Here is a 15,758-nt window from a genome sequence, read left to right as displayed (position 1 = left end):
GACCCTAGTCAACGAGAAACAGGGAGGGGGCTGCTTCAACTCTGTGCACAGCATCGGGAGAGAATTTGCTCTTAGCTCCTGGTTCTTTTTGATCCACTTGAACTGAGCTTCAGCAGCACCTCCATCTCCTCCCCCAGCCACCTGGATGACATGAACCCACCTACCCAAAGGAACTGACGAAAGTGTGGCAATTGGTTCCTCTCTCCTTCCCCCACTTTTATTTTTAAAAATACATTCTTTTGCTCACTGCAGTTAATTACAACCTTTCAAAAAAAAAAAAAAAAAAACAACTGTGAAATGAAATCTTTCTGGAAAGCCTAAAAATATTTTCGTCTTGCAGGTAGCCTGTGGGAGATTACATTGTGGATTCGCAGTGGCACTGGCAGGTTGTACAGGACAGTGTCCTCTTCCTGGTAAGTTAGTGCAGTCTTTCCTTCCAGTATCCAAGGGTTATGGTCAGACACATGGTTTCTGGTGCTGAACTGCTGTAGGGTCAGTTTATTGGCACAGAAATGCTCGAAACACAAATCACCATATATTGTTTAAAGGAAGAAGACTCCCAACCTCATTTGTAAATTATTAGCAGGTATTATGATCTTGGCATGAAGGTACATGTTATGGAGATGGGTAGTTCCAGCTCATCCTGCTGGATTTCAAACTAGGAGAAATATTATCCCCTGGAGTCATTATACTAGGTCCTCAAGGCTTGGAAAGTACCTGGGGAAGGTTGGGTCTTCATGAGAGTCTTCTTTCCATGCTATGTCCGATGCTGCCACCACGTGGGGTAGGTGACAAGGGAGTTTGAAGGCAGGGGAAGCCTCTAAACAGCTACCCTGCCACGAGGCTTAGAAGGGATGTGGAGCTTGCAATTTCTTTGCTTAAAGCAAAACCGGTGTGCAAAAATCTAGATTTCCAAAATTTAGATGAGGTGGTGATTATTTGATTTGCAAGAGGATTCCCAAGGTCTCCATTAGTGATGTCTTCCAAATCTATATGGTTGGCTCTGACCTCTCTCCTGAGCGTCAGTCATATATCCAATCACTTCTGGACATCTCTACTTTCATATGTATGTCCCTCAGGCACCTCAAATTTCACCGTGTCTAAAAAGGAACTCTTAATTTTTCTTCTTCCCAACCCCAACCCAATTATCCTCCCAGATTCTCTTTCAAGGTTAATGGAATTACTGTGTACCCAGCCAGGAATCTTGTAAGCATCTTCAACTGTCCCTTTTCCTCACTTACCACATATACCAAATAAGGTCCCCTGGCCCCAAGGGTGCCTTTGGAATCTGTGTGTTCCACAGTAGGTGTTAAGCAGGGCTCCATGGTCTCTCACCCAATCTAACCACAGGGTCTCCATGCTTCTCCTTGTAAATCTCATTTCCTCTTGGTTGCCAGGAAGAAAATATACATACTTGATGAGGTGGCTAAGTGCTTGCTGTAAGAACCCTCCATGGCTCTGACCGCTGCCAAGGCAAAGTCCTTAATTTCCTGGCCTGGCCTTTGTGGGCCTTTGGGTTCTGGCATCCATCACTTCTTCAGCCACATCTTCCATTCTATAATACGTTCTCCATGTCCTGCCAGATACCAGTAGCTCCTGTACATACAATGCACTTAAAGTCTTCTGTGTGTTTGCACCTATTGTTTGCATTTTCCCAGCTCTATAATCAGAGAGGATCAAGGTAGAAGTCTGTGCTCAGAGTGCACAGGAAGAGAGGAAGGCATCCTACAGAAAGTAGCTGCCCACCTAAGGCCTTCCAGGGGGCTGTGAATGAGGCGAAGGGCAATGTCTGTGTGGCAGCCTGGAGTGGCAAGAGCTCGGCATACTGCTATTCTCCGTTTTCCTCAGGATTGAATATCTAGAGCACGGCCATAAAGGAAAGCTGTGGTGGGAAAGGACTTCTCCAGAAAGGGAGTAAAGAGGACCCTTCAGGACACACCACCTCAGACCGGGCAGCTGCAGGGTCTCCAGCTCTTTCCACTGTGAGACTCTGCCCTGGGATTTTCTTTTAAAAGTAATATCAGATTGCAGGTCATACTGGGCTGCATTTCACAAAATTTGGTTCTCTTGGAACCTGGCCTGGCCTTTCTGCATGGGTCTATAATGAAGAAAAAAGGTTGAGTCTCCAGCTATGACTCATAGAACTCCAGTGAAGGCCTTCCAGATATGAAAAGATCTGGAGAGCTGCAGGGAAGGGTGAGAGGTGAGGGCAGGAGGGATGGTGGAGTTATGTAGAGTCCCCCATCCACACAGAATAAGCTAAAATATGGCTGGGATGTCAAGCAGGCCCACGTGTCTTGGTTTCCAATTGCAGATGGCCCCTGTGCTGCTGGCTACTCTAGGGAGGGAAGAGAGACCATGTTCGGGTAGTGTATGCAGCAGGAAGGCTGGGACTTCTGCAGTCAGACAGACCTGAATGTGAATAGCAGCTCTGAAACTTAGGAGCTATGTGACCTTGAATCTAATGTCCTCATCTGGAAACAGATGATACTGCTTGCCTCACCGGGGTGGTGTGAGGATTAAGTGAGATAACATTTGGAAATTCCCTAGTATGTTGGTTTAGAGAGCAGGTCTTGATGATTGCTAATTTCCTCCTTGTATATCCCTGCACCTATGCCCCCGAAGACTAGAAAAACACTGGATGCTGGAGTTAGTGGGGAGCTTAGAGAGGATGAAGATCTTCCTATTGATCTGGAAAGAGAACACATGGTTCAGGGAGCTCATGGCAGAGATGCTGGGATGACCCAGGGTAACAAGCTCTGCTTACTTCTGATTGGAGAATGTCTGGGAGTTTCCTGCAGCTTAAGCTTGAGCAGGGAGGGGGTGAGGCTGAGGGCAAAGTCTTGGCTTTGCTGGTTCCGAGCCCCACGTGGAAGCTTATTCTAAGCCAGACATTACCCTTTCATGGACAATAAATTTGGAAGGACACTGACCCCATCCAAAATGGTATTCATTCTTTGCTCTCTTCCTTCTTGCCATGTCTTTTCCCCCTGGCCATTAACCATTGTGGGGTGTGCACAGTATTTCACAATGTAAGCAATGAGTTCTTTCAGGAAAGGGACTCTGAAGGAGGTACCCCAACCCCCCACACAAATGACTTAAGAGTGTGTGTGTGTGTGTGTGTGTGTGTGTTTAGTCAGGAGTAGTGGAGAGAGGGAAAAAGGAGATGAAAGGAAGATCTTTAGTTATTGACTAATTTCAACCTCATGCTTGTCAACACATACTGTACTGAGCTCCATGTGGACCTCAGAAGTGAGATCTAGAAGTAGAGGCCTGGGGAGAGAAGAGCCCAGAAGCAGCTGCTGTGTCTGGGTTGGGTGAAGGTTGTTGTGGAGACTCTCCTCTAAGTTCTCTGTGCCCCTTCACTATCCACCCTTCAGACTTGGGGTGGGGGGAGTGTGCTCCCCAGACTCTGGCTCAGCCCTCTGATGTACTATGTGTGCTACTTGGAGACTTTAGTGGCCCCCAAAGCTACAGGCTGTGAAGCCCATGTGCATTTGGTGTGCTAATCCCTCTGCTGGCCAGGCATGCCCACTGACAAATGCCTGCTCCTCCTGCCTAGCTCTGCTCAAAAGATGCCTCCATGAGAACTTCCTTCACTCTCTGACAGAGGCTGCAGCCCCAACTCTGCTCCTACTGACCTTTACGAACACCTCCAAGACAGCCATTGCCACATGGACTATAACCACTCATTGCCTGGAATTATCTTGGCACAGGGACTGTCTCACTTTTCTTAGCAATCTAATATATAGTGTACTATCTGGCATAGAGCAACCATTAGGAAATATTCCCAAAGTTCTGTTATTGGGGTACGCTGGTCTCAATCAGATTTTAGAAGAAACTGCATTCTTTAATGATGCCTGGAAGAGTAGAGGTGCCTAAGTGTTGCTTGTGAGTGGTGAAGTATTTGAACATCGAAATCATTAAGAAGTTTTCCCTGCTTTAATTTAAGCCAACTTCTGGTTTGATTCCTTATCAAATGGAGGACTGAACAGCTGCCTCCTCATTACACATCTTTCAAGTACTGAAGACAGCAATTAAGTCACCCCTGGCCTTTGCTTTTGCAATTCTGTTAGCCTTTCCTCTGAAGATATTATTTTCTAAACCCTTTGATCATTCTGGAAGCTTTTCTCTGGACCTTTGGATTTCCAGGCATTCTGAGTGTAGTGACCCAAACCAGGCTGGTGGCTTGAGCAAGTAAGTGCCTGATTGATTAATGTGCACTAGGTAAAGGCTGTAAAGATGGTTTCCCTCTGCTTGTCACATACACCATTAGCCAGGCTGGTCCTGGGCAAAACCCAGTGGAGGGTAAACCCTTGGTACCTTTCCTGTGCTTTGTTTTGATTTTCTCCCAAAGGTTTCTCCCTCCACTTAGGCACCTATCACTCAGTCTTTCTCTCCTCCCTAAAGAAACCTATATTTGCATTTTAATGGGATTTTGAGTTGCCTTATTGTCTTACCTTAAGGGGTTTGGCATTTTGGTTGTGGAATAAAAGTTTTGTCTACTTTTTGCAGGATGCAGAAGGAAAATATAGAGAACACTTTAGGGCTCATTCCAGCATCTCCGTGTCCTGTCCTAGAAACAGTTCCAGGACCCTCCTCACATGTAAAGGAGGTCAGTCCACGTCCTGGCCATGCACTTGCTGATTGACTCATCTTAGGCCAGGAGGATTAGGCCAATAGGAAGTGGGAGCAGGTTGGCAAGCTTAGGCCGCAGTGCATGGGCTGATGGTAGAGGACTAACTGGGAGATCCCTGTCTTTAGCAAGGCCCTCTTAAAGCTTCCCGGAACTCCTAGTTTGGGGAGCCACTTCTCCACCTGCTCAGACCCTACCTAAACAGCAGCATAGCCCAATGAGCCCTGGCTAGTGCCCCTGGGGGTACCCCAGCCAAATCTGCATTCCAGCCAGACTCTGTCATGTTTGTTTTCCTCCGTGGGTGCTGTGACCTGGAAAGCAGCCGCCGTGATGCTGCAGCCGCCCCCGTTCTTGCAGCCACTAATTGAACAGTTCGGCGGGAACTGTGCCACAAAGCCGCCCAAGGGCGAGAGCAGATGCAGCCGATTAATTACAGCTGGGGAGATCCGAAGGGCTGCACCAGGGAGCAGGGCAGGAGGCCCTGGAAGCCCAGGGGCTTGGCAGCCTGATGAGAGAGTGCAAGGCTCACTGCACAGGGATGGCCGTTCCTGGGTTCAGACTCTGGTGGAGACTCAGGCAGAGCCTCAGAGGGGCAGAGTCGGGGCCTCCTTCAGAGAAGGGGCTTGAAGGGTCAGAAGAACTTGGTGGGAGCTTCACAAAGCTCAGCTCCCATCCTAGAGACCCTGTCTTCCTCGAGTTATGTCTCCAGATCTACAGTGATGGTGGGAGAAAAGATGGGCACTGACTCCAGTTTACTGAAGAATTTTCTGATAATGATGCCTGCCATTTATTTTTCCACTTATTAAATATTCATAATGAGTCAGGAATTGGACCAGGGGCTCTATCTATTGTATCCCACTTAGAGCTCAAAACAAGTGATGAGAGTAGTACTAATATCATCTGCATTTTGCAAATGGGGAACAGGGTCCCAGGGAGGCTGGGGCTGACCATGGATGGCAGACACAGCTGGGTCTTTCCAACCTGTGCTTTTAGCCTCCATAGAACTCTGCCTGAGCTGACCATCCTCCTACTCTTGGAGAGGGTCCAGGCCACCAGCCACGAGCACTCATGCCCCAGTCTGCTTATCATCATTTCCCCCTGCTCAGCTTCTGACCCCTTTCCCTTGGCTAAGGCCAGAGCTCATGCTTTCAGAGGAGCCTTGGACTTGGCTTTACTCCTGCCACCTCTCTGAGCTTCTGTATCCATCTCCCTTCTCTCTGCCCCCCTCCCCCTGTGAATGTCCACACTTGCCTCTTGGCCTTGCCCGCCCTGTCGTCTCTCCCTGTCCCAGCTCCCCAGATGAGGTTAGCCATGGGGATTTTTGGTTTTCTTCCTATCTCTGAAGTGGGCCTGGGCAAGATCATAGTGCCCATTCCTTTCTCTCCTCTGGCTCTGTAGCTGTAGAATTCTATTTGTCCAAGTGAGCTCAGACAAGGATAGTAACCAGGTCAAATGCGGGGATTCAGAGTCAAGTAGCTGAGGATTCAATCCTAGCCATGCAATTTTAAGAAAGTTATCACCATTCAGAGCACCTCAGTTTCATCATCTGTAAAATGGGGCTAATGATAAGAACTTCTACCCCACGAAATTGTGAGGTCTGAACAACATGACATGTGAGGTACTAGATGGAGGTTAGCTTTCCATGAATATTAACTACTGTTTTTCTCATGACCAAGAAATGGAGGAAGATAGCCAGGTACAGTGGTACAGCCTGTAATCCCAGTGGCTCATAAGGCTGAGGCATGAGGATCATAAGTTCAAGGTCTGCCTCTACAACTTAGTGAGACCCTAAGCAACTTAGAAGGATCCTGTCTCAAAATAAAAAAAATAGAAAAAATAAAAGGGATGGGGATGTGGCTCAATGGTTCAGTTTTACTGGTTTCAATCCCTGGTACCAAAAATAAAGAAAAAAGGAAAGAAAGAAATCCGGTCAGAAACCAGGCTAGCTGAGGTCTGGAGGAAAAGTGGCTGAGATTTGAAGAGTGCCCCATGCAGGTGGAGCCTTTGGGCATTGCTGTTGGTGGGGACGCAGGGCTGGTGCAGACAGCAGGGCTTGCCATGTTGGCTGCCTCTGTGGCCTGAGCATCCTTCCCCATTGTCTCTGCAGGTTGTCATACTATGGGGGTTTTAAGAGGAGACAGGAGAGACTGACATCAGAGCCTCTAGGAGGTTGTGGTTGGGGGGAGGTTTGTGTCCAGGAAAGACACTCCAGGATGACCTCAGCCCCAATAGCATCTCCAGTTCCAGAATGACCTTGGTCTCCTGTCCATGTCCCTAGCTGATGTGAACCCTCTGCATTAGATGCCCCTGTGTCTAGGGTAGGGTTTCAGGAGCAGCCAGAGAGGAAACATCCTGGTGTGTAGCTTGCTCATCTTCTCTTTCCTTATCTACTTGCTCCCTTCCTGTCACTTAGTGTTTTCCTGACTTCAGAGGGTGCTGATGTCAACTGCATGTTTGCAAATTTCCATCCTATCCTGGCTCCCAGAGACACCTGGATATTGCATTCCAAGGCAGCAAATGGTCCCATTCTTTTCCAAGTTGTGACGTGTGTGTGTGTGTGTGTGTGTGTGCACTCTTCACAGCAGGCTAGGGCTCAGCTGACGAGCTCTGCAGGAATCTATGGCACTGGCAGCACCAGCTCTCCTGCTTGGCGTGAATCCTTGCTGGCTCTGTCTTAGCTGATAGTACATTCAAAACCTAATTGTTATCTCAGCAGAGTAACTCCATTATTCATCCTGACACCATCCCCCGTTAGCTGTTTGTTGCAGTGATGTTATATTAATGAGGCCTGCAAATAAATGAACAGGAGATCAGAGTGCTGGCTTGTTTCTCAGGAAAACTGACTGACTTTATTTTTTTTTTGTTATTGAGAACTTTGCAGCGCGTGACTCTGGCCCTGGGCAGGTGGCTTTTGACTTTTCCTGCAGAGATCTGGTGCAGGCTTGCGGATAAATACTTGTAAATGTCCCAGCTTCCTGAATAGTTTCACAAATGCATTTGCATGGGAGATAATCTGGGAAAAAACAATGTCCTTTAAATTATTTGGGCCACATATAGAGCAGGAGGCAGCAGGAGTAAAGGATCATCTTGAACTATTATTGCATCAAAAATAATTTCTGCTTGATTTTGGAGGGCAGTGTATATTGTTTTCTACAATCGATTCTCTTTCCCAGATAAATGTACCTAAGATAATGTTAGAGAATTTATATTCCCTAAACATGGATCAGTGAGGTTGGGGAAGTTACAGAAGTTGAAAAATTGATAAAGTAAAATTTACACAGTGATCAATGGAGAAGCAGCTGTAAAACCCTATACTCCTCCTGCCTGGCACTAGTGCATTCTTACTGGACCAACATGGCAGGTGGCTACAGGAGCATTCTAAGGTTGATAAGGTCCTGGCCACTCCCTGAGGCCCCAATTAGGGGATTATTCCCTGTTTCTGTCCCACTGTACCTTTACTCCACCTGATGCTCTAACCTGCAGGTGTGCACCACCTGGGTCCTCTCCACTGGTCTGTCCCTTCTCTTTGGGTGGCAGTACTTGAGAGATCAGACCCCAGGCCAGGGACTCCAGCCTTCACTCTAACCATCATTGCCTTGGTAGGCAAAGACTAAAACCAATAGCATCAAGCTTGGAGGATTCACACAGCACCTGGGGTAGGCATTAAAGCAATGCCAATACCCGACAGGCAAAACGTGATTCCCCTAAGCTCAAATGCAGCCCCAAATTCCCTCATTGCTTTCCTCCACTTATAGGAGTAAGTATCAACCTTAGAAAGTCAGGCAAAGTTGACCTTAAGGCTCAATACAAAGGGTGGCCAATGTCCCCAGTTTATCTGGCATCTCTTGGTATCTTCCTAGAGGATTCTGATACTGGATACAGACATTTTTGGTATATTTGGGGTAGGGTCATATGGGGGATACAGGTCTATCTCTGTGACCAAAAGAGGCGGCATGGTGTGTGTGTGTGGGGAGGGGATGGAGGAGTCTGACTTCTGCAGTCAGAAGTCACTGGTTTTCATCCCTGTTCTGCCACTAACCAGATGTGTGACTTTGGGCAAATTATTTACTTCCCCAAGCACTGTTTTCCCCACTCTTAAGATAATTATAGTCATCTTGTTGGATTTTTTTTTTTTGAGTAAGCAAACTACACCAAGCTTGGCACATGGTAGAATACTGTTAAAGAAACGCTAATAACATTTTCTTTCCACACTAGAGAATGAACCCAGGGACACTCTACATTCAGTTACATCCCAAGACCTTTTTTTCAAAAATACTTTTTTTTTTTTCTTTTGAGACAGGGTCTCACTAAGTTGCCAAGACTGGCCTTGAACTTGCAATCCTCCTGCCTCAGCCTCCCAGTTGCTGGGATTACAGGTATGTGCCACTTCATTGACTTAAAAAACTGTTTTTATTAAGAGTGCTAAAATTAGGCATTGGCTAGCCTGTTCATGTCCCTGATCTAGGGTGGTGTCCTCATTAGCTATAGAGACCTATGTCCCTTCTGCAATCCTCTTTCTGTACAGGAGACATCTGCCAAGGGTGTATTTTAAAAGTTTTTATCCTAGGCTCTTTAGAGCAAGCAGTGTGGCTTGCGAAGCCTCTTCTAGGTGACCAATATTCAAGGATGGGCTGGGGCTACACAGGACAGGCTGCATCTCCCTGTGCTCAACCCAGGACTTACTTGACCACATTACAATCTCCAACCCCAGTTCCTATCTGATTGTTTTTGGCATTTGCTGACCAATGCAATGATGCCTACAGTGAAGGTCTGACCTCTCAAGCTTCTCCACCTTTGAGAGATTCTGGAGGAGGGACCCAGGTGGTGCATAAGCATGGCATATAGTAGCCACTAATTAAATATTCATTTATGACTGAATTAATTTCTTTGGAACTGTGGCATTGCCTCTCTTTTCTCATAATTCTTACTCTTATGGATTGAATTCTGTCCTTCTCTCCAATTCATATGTTGAAGCCCTAACTCCCAGGACCTCAAAATGTGACCTTATTTGGAGACAGAGTCTTTATAGAGGTAATCGTTTTAAAACAGGTTCATTAGTGTGGGCCTTAATCCAATCTAATTGGTGTTTTAAGAGACAGGTGCATGTCCGTGAACATTGAGACATTTGATGCTTCCATAAGCCAAAGAAAGCCAAAGATTGCCATCAAAGCCCTAGAAGCCAGGAGAGGCCTGGGACAGATTCTCCCTCAGAGCTCTCAGAGGGAACCAGCCCTGTCCATTCCTTGATCTTAGACTTCTAATTTCCAGATCTCTGAGAAGCTATATTTCTGTGGTTTAAGACAACTCATGTATAGTATTTTTTATGGCCATCCAAGGAAACCGGTCCTCCGTAGAGACCAGAGTGGAGACCTATATGAAATTATCTCTGAAGCCCCTTTACCTTCCCTAAATTTGTATTACCCAGATCATATTCAGTCTCCTTTTCCTTTCTGCTGAATCCTGCCCATTCCTGGCTTCTTGGGCAATGATCTCTCTGGGTCTCCTTTCCAGTGGATGGCTCATAATATTCTCCTTTGAGGTCCCAGCAGGTCCTGAGGCCCTGGCTGGGGAGAACAGAAATGGTGGGCCAGGCATCTCATGGACTTTCTAGTCCTCTGCACATTTCCTGTTCCTGGAGTTGAACAGGTGACACATGCACAGATGCCCAGATGACAGCTGGAAATGGGAGCAGCCTGGGATGCCTCCCACAGGGGACAGCATCATTATCACACCATGAGCCAGCTGAGAAGGAGCAGACGGTGAGTCCTGAGGGGGTCCTAACCTGAGCTTTATGCAAACTGGGAAATTCAATAGGTTGTACAACTTGTCCTACATGAAGCTGCCATAAAGGATGGGTCTCTAGGGGTGGGCTTGGTTGCCATGGAGACAACAGGGTAAGGAGGGGTTAAGGAAGAACACAGCTGTTCATCTAACTGTGCATGAGCCCACTCCTTTTCCTAAAGTAGAGCTTCTTTGAGGTCATCTCACTTATTTCTCTGCTGTCAGGCAGGATGGCAGCCATTTCAGCCCCCATTTATTGCCAGGATTGGAAATCCTGCCACCCCCTGTAGCCATCACAGGCTGCTATGGGATCCTTCTCTTTTTTTACCCTTCTGGGAGGATCTTTCTAGCAAGTGGCTTATGTTTACTGCACAGAAAGTGCTTGTACTGAGGAGGGTACCCATTCTGCAGATAGGGGCTAGTGACAAGGAGCTATGTGTGAAATAGTATGAACCTCATAGAATCTGATCATTGGCAGGTTTAAGAAAAAGATCTATGCCAGTGTGAGGGGATTAGCCAAGAAAGCTGAAGAAAAGAAAATGCATTGAATCCTCTTCAAGGTTACTTTTAACTTACTCATTTTTGCCAAAAATGCCATAGAAATGAGGCCTTGCCTTTATTGGGGGTATTCTATTGGGGGGCATATGAAATTGATTTTCTGCATCATGGGTGATGGGAACTTTGATCTCTTGCTCACCATGGGGGTCTACCTGATTTCCTCATCATGAGGCTACTATTGTTCTGGTTGTAATTAATAAGCATCTTATGGGAGGATAGAGAGGATAGATTAAGACATACAGATATCCTGTTTCTCTTCGGACTTTCATCCACTAATTTTAGCATCCATTGCCCATTCTTGCCTGAAGCAATTATTACTGTGAACTTTGCAAATGATGACTTTTTTTTTTTTGGTACCAGGGATTGAACCCAGGGTTGCTTAACTACTGAGCCACATCCCAGTCCTTTTTATTTTTTATTTTGAGATAGGGTCTTTCTAAGTTGCTTAGGGCCTTCCCTGAGTTGCTGAGGCTGGCTTTGATTTTGTGATCTCCTGCCTCAGCCTCCCTAGCAGCTGGAAACATATGTGCACACCACCACACCCTGCTGCAAATGATGATTTTTTATTTCCATATTTTTTCCATATTTATTAGTTGAGCTTAAAGAAGGGCACCCCTCTTACCATTTGTTTGTCAAATGTCAGTAAAGACCATGAATCCTTATTTTATTCTGTTGGTAAAGACCATGATTATCATTATTTCCCTGCTCAAATTGCTCCAAATTTGACCACTGGGATCCCCCCTTCAAGTTGGCTTTGAGGTCCTTTTAATATGTACCCAATTTTTTTTCAGTACTTCTTGCCAAGAATAAAAGTAATAACCTGAATTTAATCATGATGAAGCATCAATCATATCCAAATCAAAGGACATTCTACAAAATAACCGGCCTGGATTCTTCAAGGACATGAAGGACAAAGAAAGACTTCAGATCAAATGACTAAGGAGACATGACAATGGGATGTCACACAGGCTCCTGGATTAGATCCCAGCTTAAATTCTGGCCCAGAAAAGAGAGATTATTGGAACAATTGACAAAGTGTTAATAAAGCATGTATATGAAGTGGTCTTATTGAACTAATGTTAATTTTATGATTTTGATAATTGTACTATGGTTATGTAAGATGTTAACTTGAAAAATCTGGATGAAGGGGATATGGAAGTTCTTTGTACTATTTTTATATCTTTTTATAAATTTAAAATTATTTCAAAAATAGAAAGTTAAAGTTAAACAAAATGACTTTTACAAGGAGAGGAGAGTCAGGTGGGGGGTAGGAGATACAGAACGAAGGAAAATATGACAGATAATAGTACATAAATTGTTCCGGGCCTGGATTCTTCCTCCCACAAATCCTGTCCAGAGTCATGGGCCCTGAGTGGCTTGGAACACAGCATGGATTTGTCTCTTCCCAGAGATGCTTTTTCATTTCTCAACAGCCTCAACATGAAAATCACCAACAGGAGTCTTGGGGCCTCCGACTCCTGCTGATATGTTCACTGGGAAAAATCAATTACAGCCTAATTACCTCAGGGGGTTAATTAGCCTCCTGTAACTTGGGTGTCCTCTGTGAACGGAGCAGCCTGTCAGTCCTCGGTCAGTGAGCAGGGGTGGCTGAGCCAGAGGCTCCCCTAGGGAACAGCCTGCCTCAGGGCTGGGAAGGGGCCCCAGCCCGTCTGGGAGAAGAGCAGACAGACAACTGACCCGGGGCAGTCACCAGGGCTGGCAGAGGTGTGGTGCCGATGGACTTGAGTCCCCACTAATTTAAGCTCCTCTACACCACAGGTGCTGACGGGGCTGAGATGACAACTGCAGCAGAAAGAAGAATTACAGACCCGTGCAAGTTCTCAGGCCAGCAGTTGCCGGAAATCACTGGAATCAGGGAGAAGGCACGGAGCCCTGAGCAGCTCAGGAAACTGACTCTCTGAGGGCAGAGACCAGGCACCACCAGCAGCCCCCGCAAACACTCTTCCAGTAGCATAAAGACACAGGGGCCAGTCAGCAGTCACGGTCACTGGCCACATCTGAGAGTAAAATGGGATCAAAGCAGCCCACTCTGTGAGGGGCAGTGTGTACATCACGTAACCCCTTCCTACTCAGATGGACAAAGCCCAAGATGCAGTATCTCCCTCAGTACAGCACCGCCATGTGGATGAGTTGCATCTGTGAGGTCTCTACCAGCTAGAAAAGACTTGGATATTAGGGAAGTAGAAATACTTCTCTGTGTCTTGGTTTTTTTGTTTTTTTTGGGGGGGGGGATTAATTTGTAGAGAATTTGTAAATGATTTTATAATTAAATCTGAATTCAAATATTGTCCTTGCCATTTTATTCACTGTGTGAACTTGAGCATGTCACTCAACTTCTCTGAGCCTCAGTTTCTTCATCGGCACCACGGAGGTGAGAATACTTACCTTCCGATATTGTTGTAAGGGTTAAATAATTAAATGCTAAGCAACATTGCTCCCTGTTCAAAGCATCTCTATATTAACATCATCCATTTAAACCCATCCTTGCGGTTTGCTTTTGTTTGTTTTTTAAACTGATCTGAATCTCTGAAATGCTCACAGGGGTGCTCCAGAAGGTTTTCAATATTCCGTCGTAGGTAAGAACCAGAGCAGCTTTCTTTGGACTACCAGGCAGAACGAGGCAGGAAAAGGACAGGGCATCAGCTCCGGGAAGATGGAGTCAAGGAGCAGCCCCTCCCTTGCTTTTTTAAACCTGCAGACCACAGTGGTACCTGCCCAGGTCTTTGTTCCTAGTCACCATAAGGGAATGTGCAATTAGTTTCAAAGCACAAGTGACAGTCGTTGAATAGGGAGCTGTGAAGAGTGATGGGCACACAATGCAACTAAAGTTAAGCACAACTCTTCCTCTCCCAGGCCATTCAAAACCCGAGCAGCTGCGTTTTCACTCCCATCATCTATTCATCTTCCTTTGCAATTTGCTATTTTGGAAACATCATTCCCTCCTCCCCCCGTATAATTAATTACCTATTTCTTCCCATTAAAATCACAAACAAATGGGGACAGACACTAAACCCTGGGAAATGGTGCGGTGGCTAATGTAGTGCTTTTCTTTATTTCTCCCATGTCCAACTTTGCAACTCTGAGCTAATGGTAACTACTGAAATCAATGTTTCTGCTCAGAAGAGCTAAACCTGCTTTGTGAAATATTCACCCACCATGGAACCAATTTCTTGGCTGTATTTGGGTCAGCCAGCCTGGCCGGGGCCACTGGGCTGGCTCTGTGTCCCTTGTGGTATGCAGGTGCACACAGATTTGCATATACACGCATGCATAGGCACAAGGACACGCTCCATACTCTTGTCATTTATGTCTGGACATGGACCATCCAGACACTTGAGAGGCTGTCTATGTCCCCAAATTAAATAAACTCAAATCTGAGAATTTATCTAAAAAGGCTCAATTTGTACCTTTTCCCCACAATCCTAGCTGTCCCCTCCTGCTCTGAAAACTTAGGGACTCACCTCGGTGATTTGGGGGTTGGAGCACTTGACATTGTGGCTGGACCAGTCCAGCCAGGGACTGGAGGGGCTGGTACAGTGCTGGTGGAGGGTGCATCTGCGCTCGCCGCTGCACCAGCCACACTCGAACTTGCGGTCAGCCTTGAGGCAGAGCCCACAGCTCTCCCGCTGGGCTGCACACTTGTAGAGATGCACTGTAAAGAGAGGGGGACTGTCAAGATGGGATGGCAGAGGCAGCTCACGGCGTACCCTCTTCTAGCAAGCACGACAGACACCATCCCTAACCGTGGATAACACCCCATCATCATTGCAAGAATAATGGATGGGAAATTAATAATAAATTGAACCTCTTAGTAGTCATTTAAAGGCACTACAGAAAATAATATTATTTCAGAGTTTCTGGCTCAAGATTGAATCAGATCAGGGCTTTAATTGTGGCTTCCTGACTTCCGAGCAATGTGACAAAGTATTTAACCTCCCTGAACCTCATTTATCTATCTCTAACACAGAGATAATCATTGTTTTTTGGGAGGTTTGAATGAGATGTTGTATAGTAAGCGCTTAGCGCAGTGCCTGTGACATATCTGATGTTCTATACATGCTTATTATCTTTTCTTTGAGCTCAAACTGTATTCTTTTGCTGCTGTCTTTCCTACTCACAGATGGCCCCTATTTCGAGAGGTAAGGGCTTATTTCCTCATTGCAGGTTAAAATGAAGCTCAAAGAGCGACGTAATGACTATTACAGCTTACTAAGCTTAGTGCCCCAAACGGGAGTCCTGAGGCTCCAGTTGGCTCTGCTGCTAGTTGGACATCCCGAGAAGAGAGGAATCTCACCTTGTATGCTGGAGATTGTGTGGATCTGGGACAGGAGTCAGCCTGAGCTTAAAGAAAGGCTGGGTAGCTGGGGAGGTATTGCTGGTAAGGAAAGTGGGTGACAGAGTCCTGTTGTCAGCCCCTGTGGATGGACAGCATGTCCCAGAGAGGACAAACTGGCTCCTTAACAGGTCACATGTGCAATCTACAAGTGCATTTTCTTTGCTTTTTGTCTCCTACTGACCAGCCAGTTAGTGAAAATGTGCTTGTGAGTCTGGGGCTTAGTTTTTTTCCTGCTAGGGTTCTGAACTCAGAGTCCCAAAAGAATTCTACAAAACCAGAGCAAAGCTGACCCTCTGTATTCACCAGTTCTGTATCTGTGGATTCAACCAACCGTGGATTGAAAATATTTTAAAAAATGCATCTGTACTGAACATGTACAGACTTTTTATCTGATTGTTATTCCTTAAACATAGTGTATAACAACTA

At 46.1% G+C, this 15,758-nt stretch overlaps 1 protein-coding gene across 1 annotated transcript in view; it reads right to left on the bottom strand.

The window, feature by feature from the left end:
* The window catches only part of Plxna2 (plexin A2), a 178,777-nt gene that overhangs the window by 34,964 nt on the left and 128,055 nt on the right, over positions 1-15,758 (bottom strand). Inside the window, exon 10 of the mRNA XM_048809011.1 lies at positions 14,458-14,648. Within this exon, the coding sequence (XP_048664968.1) occupies positions 14,458-14,648 (191 nt within the window). The remainder of the gene's footprint in view (positions 1-14,457; positions 14,649-15,758) is intronic.

Source organism: Marmota marmota, unplaced genomic scaffold, assembly GCF_001458135.2.
Source record: "Marmota marmota marmota unplaced genomic scaffold, marMar, whole genome shotgun sequence".
In the NCBI taxonomy this organism is placed as follows: domain Eukaryota; kingdom Metazoa; phylum Chordata; class Mammalia; order Rodentia; family Sciuridae; genus Marmota; species Marmota marmota.
Note: the sequence above shows the minus strand (reverse complement) of the source record. Positions and strands in the feature narration are given on the sequence as shown.